Source organism: Chenopodium album, chromosome 18 (genome assembly GCF_948465745.1).
Source record: "Chenopodium album chromosome 18, dcCheAlbu1.1, whole genome shotgun sequence".
Taxonomy (NCBI): domain Eukaryota; kingdom Viridiplantae; phylum Streptophyta; class Magnoliopsida; order Caryophyllales; family Amaranthaceae; genus Chenopodium; species Chenopodium album.
Window position 1 is genome coordinate 11,635,315 of NC_137851.1, and position 14,906 is coordinate 11,650,220.

Consider the following 14,906-nt stretch of genomic DNA (forward strand, 5'->3'; position numbering starts at 1 on the left):
TCCATGAACCAAATTAAATTTTCTAAAATCTATCAAAGCGACCTAAATAGGTCGTTACATACTTGGGCAAAGTCATTGATTTTCATTTAATTATTATGGAGACCAATATTTTAAAGTTCAAATTCAGTTGATGGACTATACACTTTTATATATGTCACAATTCACAAACAACAATAGTGTAAAGGTGGATTAATCTCAAATTACAAACTTACAAATAACAATACCAATATAGATAGTTACACGCAAAAATTATTTTACTATTACAAATAACAACAAATAACTCATAAAACTATAGATAGTTACACGCAAAAATTATTTTACTAATGTAACATTTTAGTATAGTCATTGTGAATTATGTAATGCTCCTGAATTCTTCTCCACTTTAATGTATTATGTATGATGCAATTTGGGAAAAATTATTTATATTGGTGCAAAATTAAAGGAATTGTCACGGGACTCAATAAGTCGAGAAGGCTGAAATTGCATGAGAGAGCATGCATGCATGTGATGCATGAAAGATGGTAATAAAAAAAACGTGTGCTTAAATTTGATATTACGATTGGCCGATAACGACCGATCCTAATATCATCACATGTAGGGAATGTTTAAACCCATGTCCTAAGAAACATTGTTTATGCAAACAATCCACAATTTCGCTCTTTTATGTTATATTCAGTTATTGATCGATATAATATATACATATAGCATAAGAAATTTTATAAAATATATATAATTAATTAGGTGTAAGGTTAAGTAAAAGAGAATATAAATTTTTATAAATTGTTTAATGCAGTTGGATTCAAAGTATTTGTAAGAGGGGTAAAATGATTAAGAAAGTATGCCTTAAAGTTAGAAAGAACACAAAATAATGACAAATAAAATATAAGAGTGAGTCGAGAAAAGAAAAACAAATGGAGTATAACACTATGGTCTTACATACCTAACCATCATACTTGGTAGATAATAAATGATTATTTGTTCTAAGTGTGTGATGTATGTTTTATAATTTTAGGGGTTTAGGAGTGTTATCGACCGTGTTCTTTTCCTCTGAAATAGAAATACTACGTAATTGGAACTTATATGTCGTAATTTTGTGTTATACTAACACGTGATTGGGTTGGACTACTCAATTAACTATGCATGCTTTTTTAAGGCAGAGAACAAATTCTTAATAGCATAAAAAACATTAACATTTCAAATAGTAAAATGTATATTGCTTGGGTTATGAGAGGATTTTGAACAAACCAAAACCTATAAACATGATGAATCAGGCTAAGTGACTTACATATAAATCAATTAAACACCACTCGAACCAAACACATGCAATGCAAACAACCCATTTAAAACTTGTCCTAATTAACTTAAGAGAAACGGTTGCGTAAAATCGCCTCATCATCCATCATAAGACTGCTTGTATTGTATAAGTCACTGCAAGCATAATGGTAAGACGATCTTATTTTAAAATTTGTATTGACTTGAATCCCTACCCCACCCGCTTTCTTTCCCTTTTTCATAAAAGACCTCTATATAAACTACTTTTTAAAAGAATAGAAACTCGATAAAATTGAACCTAACCTAAAATTATAGAACCTAAAGTTGCTTTAATATATTCATTATTCAGCGTTTATAATGAGTAAAGTTTGAAACTTTCTTTATGTAAGCTTTATTATCTCTGGTTCAAATATACTTCTAACAAAAATCGATAAGTAAAAAATTGCATCAACTATTTTTTTTTATTTTATTTTTGGGAATTCATAGTATAGCATTATTATTGGTCAGGAGAAATTATTACTCTGTCTAACTTTTAAGCAACACCTAAAAAACAAGGCACACTAAAATTTGGCCATAACATCATGCAACGAACCTATGTGCTATGCACCTTGCATTTCTCTTATTACAAGGTTGACACCATTCTAAACATACTTCTCTATCCATCTTATGCCAATTTCATCAAATCATTTATTTTATTTTGTTCTAAGAAATTTAAGCATCAATTTACTCTTTGATTTAATTCTCTTTTAATTTAATTTATAGTGTTTATTAATAATCAGAGCCAAATATTAGGAGAATCTAATCCAAGAAATAGTGGAGGTCGGTAAAGGCCATGTGAAGATGTTCAAAAAGCTAAGGATATTGTAGAGAGCATCCAATTTGAACCTAAATACTAAAGAGAGAGAATCCAATCCCATTTCTCAAATGATAGATATAGAGATGATAAAAAGTCATGAGAATGTATGATTGCTTGTAACACCCCCATTTCCAACCCACCAATATGGAGGAAGACAAGGCAAGGCAAGGAATGAAAAATGGAAGGGAGTAATCTAGTCAAAAGAAAAAAGAATTGATATTGTCCTCTTTTTAAAAATTAATGCAAATACTTGTATATAAATCTTTTTAAAAATTAATGCAAATACTTGTATATAATCAGCCATTATTTTACTTAAATTGACAAAATTGTATTATTGATAGTTTAATTTAAATTTAAAATATATATGATAATCAAATTCGAATAGTATAACTGTATTCCCTTTTTAAGGGGGGAAAAAAAAAAAAAAAAAAAAAACTTTCAGCGTTACTCATTTTAACATGTTGATTAAGATTGTGAGATTTTCCTAGATTTATCATGATACAATAAGATTTGATAAAGTCTTCATTATATTATCTTCTAAATGAAAAGTTGGAAGTAAGGTTTGATTCTCATCTACCAGTTGTGAAGATCCTTTGATTAAGAAAATGTTAGGGAGAGCTATAAACAATCCAATATATTTTCTTAAGGTGTTAATACTCCCCCCCCCCCCTCCTCTCCCGGTCTTGGTTTAGAGAGAATGCGGAGGGAAATGATAAACACAGGATTTATTAATCACAATTCTTAAATACTACCTCTAATACTTTAACCAACTAAGATAATTGACATCCACTAATTGATACTCTGTTATGCGGAATAGCCTTAACCACCAACGATGGCTTGCATTGTCCTTCAATTTTAATGAGTATATGAGCTTTTCAATAAGTAACTAAGTATTTATATTGGGTGCTACTTCCCTTGGTCCCTTCCATTTTGAGGTAGTCTCTAATTTTGTGGTTCCTGTCTTCTTCAACTATTCAATTCTTCACTGAGAGTAGTAAGGCAAGTTATGTGGCCTTCATTTTCCTTTCAAGTCATTCATGCCCCACCACTAACTCCTTTTCAAATTCCACAATATTTGATTTTTGAATAGTGAATTTCAAATCAATGGCTCTTCCTAGGCAAAACACTCTACTTGCTCTTTTAGACCTTCAAGAGCTATTGCTTACCAATACCAAATTTAGCTACTCTTTTTTACAAGATGTTCATGTCTCATTGGATTTCAGAAACTTTTTTCCCATACTAAAAAATCAATTAAACAAGTTTAGGGAATTTTTTAGTAGTAGATAATTTATCTTATGTCATATCACTACTTTATTATACCCAAACAATGCAAGAACGATTTTTATTTTAGTGTTTAGAGAGCCATAAGGGCAAGTGATGAGAATCAATCTCGGAAGAAACTAGGAGGAAAACTTTAACTACCTGAGCTCACTCTCATTGCCCAATAAAACTACAGATGTATATAAACTATGTTGGCATAATCCAATTATCCACGTACTATTTATTAGTGTTATTGTCTTCTAATACTAAAGTAGTTATTATCATAGACTTTTATCCCTCGATAAAGGATGGAAGCCATTCTCTATGCGTCATGGGTCCATTAGATGGATTGTCAATGAGATTGATATTTGGAGTGAAGAATTATTGATTGGACCAATACACGAAACATACATGCCAAAATCCCAACTCCTAAAGTTTCTCACTGTATACGTATTTTCTAAGATAATAGAAGTATAAAACCTTCTTCTTACAGGTAGATCAAGGACTTTGTTTACCCAAGGCGTATTTTAAGAAGTAACCTTTGTTACACCTAACTTAACTTAAGGTATACCCGAGTACATAATAGATTCTATAGCATGGGAGGATAAGAGGTGGTGTTTTAAATTTTAATATGGTCCAATTTCAATTTCATAATTGAGATTCTCTATGTAGGGGAATCATGAAACCTTTTAGCAAAATGGGAATCAACTTGCCAATTTTGTGGTAAACTTCTTACAGCAAAAGTGATGAAGAGGATTTTAAAAGCAAAAGGCCAAAACAATGGAATAAGCCTTTTTCCTCTAACCCATATTCTCAGCCTCAATCAAAGGGCCCATAACAAGCTCTTTAGTCACCTTTAACAATATGCCTTGATATCCCAAGGCAATGGGGAAATCTGAGGAAAAGAATGTAGTCTACCATTGTAGCTTTTGTAACAGAGTATGGATAAAACGGGCTGATGGAAGACCACAAAGACGACAAACCTTATATCAGTCGGCAAAACCGTGAACAAGCAAGCATTTAAGGTTCATAACAGATTTCAAGTAATATCACACATGGAATGATTTTAAGCATTTAATCCTTTAACTAGTTAGTGACCCGGACGATGCCCCGGATCATCATAAATTATAAGTTTGATTAAATTAATTTAGAAGAGTTAATGTTAAACAATATTAATAACTAAATAAAAATGTAATAAGAGATCCATGTGAAAAGTTTTTCAATTAAATTAAACACAATTATATAGAATTAAAATTAGACAAATGAAGAGTTTTTGTTAAAGAGACTAAACATTAATACAATTCAATATGGTGAGAGATGAGGGATGACACATAGAATGACATGTGGTGCACATGTGGCATATGGGTGACACATGTTGTTAGCATGTTGTTCCCATGAGTTTTAATAATATTATAGATTAATGACTATAAGATCCACAGTCAGTTATAAGAATCCTAAAGTTTGTGTGAGTGCTCAAAAATCAACAAGGGATTTACATCTAAAATGTTCAAAAGAAAACCCTCAGGCTTATAAAACTCCAGGATCTTGCATGGGATGCATACCATACTCATGCCTCAACCATTGGTTCGGGCTCTGATGATTCTGCCTGGGACCGATCTGGCCGGACAGAATTGAAAAGTATATCTTTAATGACCTGTGAGAGGGAAACAAGAGCCATAAAGTGATAGGTGAGTGAAAACAGATTTAAAACATTGGTCATCACATGACTAGAGATACACTAGTGGAAAGCTATAAGCACTAGTGCATAACAAACAAAATTAGCCATATACCTGCGACATCAGACCATGAACTTGTTCAACCGTTATCTTTGTACTGTCACGAGTAATCTTGGCAAGTGCCGGTTCTTCCTGCAATTGATGTAAGTCAAAATCCAAAAAAAGTAATTCAGATCATATCTGATGTAAAAATAAAGCAATGTTGGCCATAATTGCAGACATCCTAGTATATAGGCTAAAGATTGCAGCAGTACAAAGAAAGAACTTTCTCATCTTCTGGAGATAACTAGATCATCCCATTGAAGTTAGAGAGAGAAAAAAAAAAAAAAAAACTTTTTTCTCATCTTTTAATAGACCATCCCATTAAAGTTAGAGAATAAAAACTTTCTCATCGTTTGTAGATAACTAGATCATCCCATTGAAGTCAGAGAAACTAATATTAGAGAGCCCATAACTGACAAATTTCAAGCTCTACTTGACATTGCAAGAATGGCATTCAGTGCGATACATTTAGAGCTCCACATACTTCCAAACAATCAATCAATCAATCAATCAATCAAAGCCTTAATCCCAAAAGTGGGGTCGGCTAACATGAACCAAATTTGATTATTCCGTGTAGTCATCAACATAAATCTTTCTCCTCCATCCCTTACGATCCAAAACTTCATCCTCACGTAAATCCACATACTTCCAAACAAAGGGAACATATTAGCAGAATTGCAGATTCAAGATTAAAATACTACATAAAATCCAAGAAATTAACGTAGATTGACTGCTAGACTTCAGGTTGGTAAAACATTAAAGTGACCCAATGATGTAACATAAGGATGTATTTTTGCAGCTCTTAATAGAGGGGGATGCATGTGAGTATTCTAGTGTTTGTCATCAGGCTGATCAAATAAAAGTGCCTACAGCATTTATATTCTGCTGGAGCATAAAGCAAAAGACATGCATCAGGAGTAGCTGGTTATTATAGACTCAATGCAAATCTGCTTTTCCAAAGAGAGAACTGGTAAAAGAAAGAGGGAAACATAAATGATCAAGGCAGTTTCTTTAAAAGGTGAAAGAAACCTACACACACCACACACACAATTTCTGGTAAGAATTCGAAAACTTTATGCCAGAATCAGCTAGTTGAGTGAAAAATGATTAGAACATCTAGAGGAAAAATGCCAAAGAGATATAGAAAGAATTAGGTATCCACAAGCAATTCTCTTACCCTAAGCTTACAAGAAGACCAATGTGAAGCTTCTCATGAATATGTATAATAACCTTTATATTCTCAGTTAGCCCATCTCATTCAAAGATCTAAGCCTTTAGGTAATCAAACCACCAAACCTACAGGTTATAAGACCAACCTTAGAAAAACCTTGCTAAGCAAAAATGCAGTTGATGGACAAAAGACTTAATTGTGTTAAAACCAAGACTTCAGTATTCCGATTCACTTCAAGTCCATCCCTATTTCTTATGTAAATCATCAAGTCACGTCATAAACCACTGAACGTAACATAAATTAATAGTCTTAAACCCAAAACTTCGGCTCACACATTAAGATTCCAAGTTTACCATCTGAAAATCCAAGACCTCATTCCCAAACTTATTACTCGGAACCTTCACTTCACCTCAAATACCATGCTGGATCAGTGGATCCTCAACGCCCCAACATCGATATGGACACTTAACACTTCATTCTGGAGACAAAAATGGATTTTTATATCCACAATATTGCTAGGTCTAACACTTAGGCAGGTATACAGTCATACCTTTTCCATCAAATTTTGAATAAGCATCTTCAAATTCATACAATTAACAGTTCACTGGCCTTTTTTATTTTTTTTATTTTTGGTTAAGTCAAGACAACACAGGCCATCAAATCCATCAGCTTAATTACTTGGAACAATTTTATCAAGTGTGATGACAAATGTATTGTCAAGGAAAAAAAAAAAGATAGCAAAAACAAGCATGACCTTATATTTCTGAATTTGTTCATTAACCATCTGTACATTTCAGGAAATAAGGTGACGAAGTAAGATATTGTGTAAGCATACATTTATGCAAGAGTTAGTTTAACCAAGCAGGCAGCAAGTCATGATCACCTCCGTTGAGCGTCAAGATATAGAAATGATAGGGAGCAATGATGGAAAAAATACATCAACTATACCATATTCCATTACAGAAAATCCAGTTCAAACCTAGATATTTTAAGCTTCATGATCTTTTTGGTGTAACTATTTTAAACCAACACAAACCACGGAGAGTCCACGTGCAAGAGAAAGAAGCAGAAAGATAGCCCTACGGCATTGGTCTTCTGAAGTTAAAGCAAGAAGGGCTAAGCATAATTAATCTAGAAAAAACAGCATTCCCTTAAAACAACAACAAAAAAAAGAAAAAAAAAACCTTGACAGTAAATCCAATTTATGTATGTGCTCAAAACTACCTGTAAAACAGATCACAGCAAAAAGGAAAAACCACACAGCCAAAAGTGTCATGCAGACTGCTGAAACAGCACATTGTATCCAAAGCACTCAAAAACGTATTTACTTTCAGTATGTACTATTAACAAATTAGGTATAAGCAAGTTGCAATTTCTCAAGCTTTAAAAAAAAAAAAAACACTCAAATACCTGGATGGAACCTAAAATTCAAAGCACCTCAAGTATCATTGATTGAGATGACTTGTAAGGGTAAGGGTAAAACTAACATTTACCGCACATTACTTCCAGAAAAAACATAGAAAAGACAAGACTAACTACTTAAGAGTTTGATAATATTTTCACAAATCTAGTCACTATTGTGTTGCATATTCCTTAAAAATTGTGAGTTGATGTACATGTGCAGCATCATATACCTGTTCTTTGATCAATGTGTATTTCTATGACCACTGTAAAAGATGAACGGTCTTAGTAATAATTAAGCTAAGACTCAAGAGCGCCCCCCCCCCCCCCTCCCCCCCCCCCCCCCCCCCCAAAACTTAAAAAAAAAGCCTTGAAAGCAGTACAATAGTTAGAAATTTAAACAAGTACTATGCATGACTATAGAAACCATAAACCAAGCAACTCAATCCATTCTCCGCAGTAAAAAAATTCACTCCCGCTGCTGACCTCTTTTTTTCTTTGAGAAGTGATTATAGACCCAAATCGTGTATGGCCCATTTGATTCTCAGCCTGCTCCAACTTCTCAGCTGCACAATCAAGAAGTTACTGATTATGAAATGAGAAGCAAGTGGTAAGGTTCATATATCAAACTATCAAAGCAAATGGTAAGAGGAAGCTACTTATTCAGATGCTCAACGACTTCAATTCTGGCTTTTACTACAAAATTAATGATCAGAACAATAATCAAGGCTAGATAGATAAATTACCCAGATCTGAAATTTGCCCAGCAACATAGTCTCCATTTCCCAGCAATGGAGATGAGGAAAGAGTATTCACCCAATATTTGTTCCACAGAAGATCCAACAGATGGCAATCAAGTGAAGACTTAAAATATGTGATGTCCAGTGAGTAGTACTGCCAAGTAGGAAAAATACAAAATGAGGAAGAAGAAATCAAGCACCCAATAATATCAAAAGTTGCAGCAAAGCAACAGAGGCTTGTAAGAGACCTGTCTACAATGTACTCCAAAGTCTTCAATCTTGTTTAATGGAATTGTCTGATACTCTGAGATAGGGTCATCTGGTGGCTTATATCCTTCTGGATATGTCCTGAAAGCACCAATTTCAACTTTTCCAGCAGAAACAGTCCTTGTTGGATCAATAACAACAGCCAGAAAGGGCTCCTGGAATTGTTGGTTGAGCATTTGTGTTGAAACATCAATACCCGAAAGCCAGCAACCATAACCAGGATGAGAGTGGTACCAACCAACCACATTTTCCAGACGTCCTGCCTAAACAACCAATGTTTGCATGAGCATCACTGACTAAGCAGCAGCAGCAGAAATAATAATGGCATGAAACTTTAGGGTTCCAACAAAGAAAAAGGTTCATTGTTGTTTTGAATTTTGACCAAGAATATGCTTAATTAAATTATTTAGTGTGAAATAGAAATAAATAGATTAACAAATAATAATAACACTTTCTCTTATATATAGTTAAAGTTAATAACATTGATATATAAAAGAAGAGCAAGCCATCCAAAATTTTCAAGAATAAGGCATATAAAAGAATAGCAACCAACCATTAATATAAAAAACTAGGAGGACAGAGGTGCAAAAATTTTAAAGCTATGTGTTGCACAAAGAAATCACATAGAATGAACATCACTTAAATTGATGATAACTAGACCATATTCTTTTCAACTTTTTATGTAAAAACTTACCGTATTTGAAATTATTTGATCTTTTTGTTGTCTGGAAAAAAAAACCTTACATTGAATTTTTCTTCTTTGTGTGTGTAATTGCATGGTAAAAACTTATTTTGTCTATAATTATGTGAACTTATTTTGACTGAAATAATTTTGTCTGAATTTCTTTGAGCTTTTGTCTGAACTAACTTGAACTTATACTGTCTATTTGTCTGAATTACAGTGAGTCAAAATAAGATTAGCAGAATGGGGACTTATTGAAGAAATTGTGTAGTTTCTAGAAAATACAATTCTAAGCACCTAAGAGAAAACAATTACTGTAGTTAGTTAGGAGAAAATAAGTTAACTCAATGCAAATGCACATCTGTAGTGCAACAATAAGTAAAATGAACCAAATTAAGAAAACAGAAGTTGTTCTTTCAACAACAACAAAAATAAAAATTATCAGCCAATCTCAAAACGCTATCATCAATGTCATGCCAAAACTAACTCTCATTCAACACCACATCACAACATTTACTCATTACTATGGCCACTCTTCAACATCCTTCTCACAGCTGCCAGAATACTCCTCTCCCTTCTACCGCCCCCCTAATTCCTTATTCAAAAGAAATATTTCAATAAGAATTCGCTAAAAGCCTAGAAAGCGGCTAGTGCACGAGCTAAGTGAAACAAATGTGTAACCAGAGTAATCCTTCTCCCCTTCAAACCAATATGAATTACGTTCACACAGACAAAACTGTAACCCGTTAATCAAATAAAAATTGCAACCAAATAGACAACCGATCACTCAAAACTTCTTACTACATCATTATACAGAAAACCACAAAAACCTTCAGATTACCCCCAACTCCCCAAGTATCCTAAATTGAAATCAAAAGAAAGAACTCAAGTCTAGGATTCAATGCTATTGCAAAATCAAACATCAGATTCTTCCCCAAACCCCTGATCAATGAACAACAAAATACTAGGGTTCTATCAACTGTTAAATTAATTTCACAACGAAAACACAGAAATTCCCTTAAAGCAAAAACATCACATCATTTACTATGACCACTCTTCATCCTCATCCTTCACACAGCTGCCAATATACTCATCTCCCTTCTACCATCCCCCTACTTTCCTATTCAAAAGAAATATCAACGACTTCGACAAAATTCACTAAAAGGCTAAAAGCCTAAAAAACAGGTAGTGTACCACATAAGTGCAAAAGAAGTGTCAACTCTTTCAAGGTGAACCAGAGTAATCCTTCTCCCCTTCAAACCAATTCATCACATTAATTACATTCACACAGAGACAAAACCGTAACCCGTTATTCACATAAAAATTGCAACCGAATAGACAACAAATCACTCAAAAGCCAAAACTTCATACTACTTCATTATACAGAAAACATCAAAAACCTTCAAAATATCCTCAAGTATCATAGAATTGATATCAAAAGAAAGAACTACAATCTAGGGCTCAATGCTTTCGAAAAATCAAACATCAAATTAGGGTTTTTTCACCAAGTCCCCAAAACCCCTGATCAATAAACAACCAAAAAAAACTAGGGTTCTATCAACACCAAGATTAATTTCACAACGAACACACAGAAAATTCCACCCTTCATCAAATAAAAAAAAACCCCAGAAAAAAGGAAATTCAAAACAAAATAAACAGTGATCAAACCCTTCTTCCCCAAAAATCAATAAACCCTAAAAACAACCGCATCAAAATTAACTCTTCCTTCCAATTGAAATCAAAATCAAAATCAAAATTAGGATAAAATACCTGCTTATTAGTCTGAGAATACTCAACCATATACTCATAAGCATCAGCTTGAGCATTAACCCTAGTTTCAGTACCTTCAACAGGCAAAGCAAAAGCATCCAAAACAATAATCGCATCACCATCAGTTTTCCCTTGCATCAACCCCATAACTTCAATCGTACCCCCAGAACGAGCATGAACCACCATCTTCAACAACGCGAGAGCCGAGATCTTAACCCGTTTAAAGTAATGCGGGTCATTAACCCATGGTTTTTCTTGCTGGAATTTGGTCTGTGCTGCTTCGTCGTAGAAGAAAATGGCGTCGGAAGCGTCGGAAGTTGCGGCGGTGGAAGATGAAGAAGATGGGGTTGGTTCTGTTGGGATTGGTGTTGGGGTTGTAGTGGTGGGGTCGGTTGGTTCGAGGGTTTGGATGTTGTTCTCTAATTCCCACCTTTGTTTCGCCATTGCAATGGAGTTTGGGTCCATTGTTGAGGAGAAAGAGAGAGAAGACGAAGAAGAAGAAGGAACAGGTGAAGAGAGTAATAGGAAGTTGTAAACTTGTAATACGAGTAGAAATATGTGGGCTTAAAGTTTAAACCTTATAACCTTTTTTTTTTTTTTTTTTTGAACCTTTTGGTTTATTCAATTCAATTTGAAATAGAGTGGAGGTAGATTTTGGGCTAGGTCCATGAACGATTTTCATGGAAAATGCTTATTGGTTTGTATATCGTATTGGTTTGTAATCTGCGGAGTAACTATTTTGCAGATTATTATCCACGTAGAATTGATTATAAGTTTTTAAAAACAAGAAAGTTGTTAAGTTTAATAGCGAGATTTTGTTAAGAAAAATAACTAATCGTAACATTGTTAGCGGTTCTACATAAGCAAATTGTTGCGGTTTTTCACTAGACCACAATGTGATATAATTTTAGCTAGTTACGTATCGATTATAGATGGATGATTCTCTAGGAAATAGCTTATAAGTAATGCATAAATTTTTAGAAGATTGTTCTTGTTTTGGAGAGAATATGGACGGGAGATTCCAACAGTACTTGTGAGAAATATCCCTCACATTATTTAATTATTAGTAGAAAACCAAAAAAAAAAAAAAAAAATGGTGTAAGGCTATGTTCTCTTGACATAATAATGAATTTACTAAATAGATTTTTTTTTTTTCCTTAAATTAATTGTACTGAATTGAAAATTATTTTTCTGTTTAAAACTTATTTTTATTGATTCTCGTCAAGGCTAGCTAGCTCATTATACTATTAACCATGATGAAAAAAGAAACAGTGTAATGTCACGAAGGGTGCATCTAGGACCGATAGACGAGTTTATAGACCAACACAAGTTCTTCCGTCACATTTTGTCCTCACTCGTACACACTCTAGAAACTTCCGGACATCTTGAGACTAATCCCAAGAATTCCCAACCAAGCACAAACTATGGAGTATCTTAGCCTATGAATTCCCTATGAGCATCGTTAATAACAAAATTAAAAATATACCTCATCCCTCTCTCTACTACATTCTTACTCATCCACACCATCTATAATCTATATACACACGAGTTGTTCCAAAATTCATCAAAGTCATGAACAATAAATAAAAAATAAAATAAAATAAAAAATCATCATTTTCTTTCCTGCAATTTTCTTTCTTTTTTTAATTTTTTTTTAAAATTCTCTTTGGTAAAATCCAACTTTTTAATTTTCTAACCGGTAAACCTTTTTAAATTTTATTATCAATAATAAACCTAAATTATTGATTACCATTGATAAGTGTTATTTTAATAAAAATCCTTAACTATAGTTATTTTTTTATTTTTTAATAATTAAATTATTATAAATTTTTTAAAAGAAAAAAAAAAACCGTCCCCCACCCAACCTAGCCACCACTCCACCACCAGCCCCTCCCCCTGCCGGCGGCCAGGCCACTGACGGCGACACCCGACCTCCCCCACCACCGGCCGCGACGTCCAGCCTCCCCCGCCCCACCTTCACTCTTTACCCCATCTCGACACCTCCCATTTCCCCACCTAACGCCTCACCGTCGTTCATTCACCTTTTTCGACGAAACCTATTTCCCCCATCTCGACGCCCTTCCCGGACGACTCCCCTCCCCGCCTCTTTTCGCGCGGCCCTTAACCCCACCCAAAACCAGTTGAAAACCCAAACCCGTTTTCTAGGTTTGGTTTCAAAACCCTTAAGGGGGTGTCTGGTTCGCAGAGTGGTATAGGTTTTGGAATCAGGAATAGGGTTAAGGTGGTATCGGGTTGGAACTTGATACTTAATACCATGTGTTTGGTTCAATTGTGGAATGAAATATCGTCCCCTTAATTTCATATATTTGATACCTAAGGGAATGGAATGAGCCAAACCCACCTTCCCCCAAGGTTTCTAAACCCCATACCTCATGGGTTTGAGGTATGAGTTTAAAAATCATATTTTTGACAACCAAACATATGGTATGGGTTTTGATCATTCTAAACCTATACCTAATACCTATAATCTGCGAACCAAACGCCTCCTAACTGGTTTGGGTATTTTTGGTGTTTCGATTCAACAGGAGGTTCGGCATGGGTAGGGCGTCGCCGGTTGGGGTAGGGGAGTTGGGCGCCGGTCGGTCGGGGGCAGGGGGGTCAGGTGGCTAGGTGGGTGCAGAAAAGGGCTTGGTTGGAGTTCACCAAAGAAAATTTCTTATTTTTTTTTTTGGCTTCAACAAATTTCAGCAACGAAGACAAGACTTTCCTGCATCTAACATTTTGTATTTAAAACATGGTTCATTGGTTCAAGATCTGCTGCATTTTGAAGTAATATATCAACAACAACAACAACAAAAAATGGTTACAAATTAAAGTGACAATTACAATAATGAACCAATAAGGAAAAAAAAGGGTGTAACAACTATTTTACTTGAGATATCTGGTAAATGTTTTTTTTTTCGGGAACATTTGTGCCTGCTTTTACAAAATTTTGTTCATAACATCCAGGCCCTGAGCAAGATCAGTTTAAGGATCTTTTGATTGAGATGACTGAATACTGCTGCCGAGCAACTTCTCAAGATAATAAACATTTCACATTAGCCTTTTTTGTACATTAAACTTGCTTCCCTGTCTTTGGGCTCTATCACCAGGGCCACCTGGCTCATAAAATAGCAAGAAGAAAATGGTATGACAACTGAGGAGAAAATGTGAGAAAAATGAACCCCTAACTTTTGTGACCCAACACATCATATAATCATGAGATTCATGAGTCACAACTGTAATATTATGACAATAAAACTAGCATAATAAACTAAATTAGAAAATTCACAGCTTTTTATAGACTGAAGTGCATCTTGGAGAAGGTATTGAATGTCATATATCGATCTCAAAAGCATTTTATCTAACAAGTAGATAATATAATGATGGTTGTTGATCAAGAAACTCTCTATGTTGCAATCAGACACCTCAGTCTAATATAATGAAGCTCCTAACACAGCGAGAAGCATAATTAAAGTGCCTATATTTGAAATAGGGGTATATTATCAACACAAGAACTTAAAAACATACAAATATCAAACTAGTAGACTACGGAGGAACAAGCATTGGCTACCCCCAGGCTTATATTTATTAATTACAGGGTGAAGAAAATTTGTCTTCCACCTAACCAACACAGCCGCCAGCTGCTTAGAGTGTAGCAGTTATTACTGCAACTGAACTCGATTTCTAGTTTTGTTCACCATGAATT

At 34.3% G+C, this 14,906-nt stretch overlaps 1 protein-coding gene across 1 annotated transcript; it reads right to left on the reverse strand.

Moving 5' to 3' along the window:
* Window positions 1–4,673: 4,673 nt before the first annotated feature.
* Window positions 4,674–11,743, reverse strand: LOC145591491 (COP9 signalosome complex subunit 5a-like). Its single transcript, XM_081647954.1, has 6 exons — window positions 11,198–11,743; window positions 8,727–9,008; window positions 8,485–8,632; window positions 8,225–8,304; window positions 5,179–5,256; window positions 4,674–5,042 (listed from the first exon to the last, which is right to left on the reverse strand). Exons 1-6 carry the CDS (start codon window positions 11,660–11,662, stop codon window positions 4,956–4,958), a joined length of 1,140 nt encoding a protein of 379 aa, XP_081504080.1. The 5' UTR covers window positions 11,663–11,743; the 3' UTR covers window positions 4,674–4,955.
* Between the last annotated feature and the right edge of the window lie 3,163 nt (window positions 11,744–14,906).

Excerpts from the sequence above, each read along its gene's own strand:
- LOC145591491 (XM_081647954.1), bottom strand. The coding sequence starts at position 11,662 with ATGGACCCAAACTCCATTGCAATGGCGAAACAAAGGTGGGAATTAGAG. Across the intron at positions 8,633-8,726 it reads TTGGAGTACATTGTAGACAG|TACTACTCACTGGACATCAC; the intron begins GTCTCTTACAAG and ends CCTACTTGGCAG. Across the intron at positions 5,043-5,178 it reads TTCATGGTCTGATGTCGCAG|GTCATTAAAGATATACTTTT; the intron begins GTATATGGCTAA and ends TCCCTCTCACAG.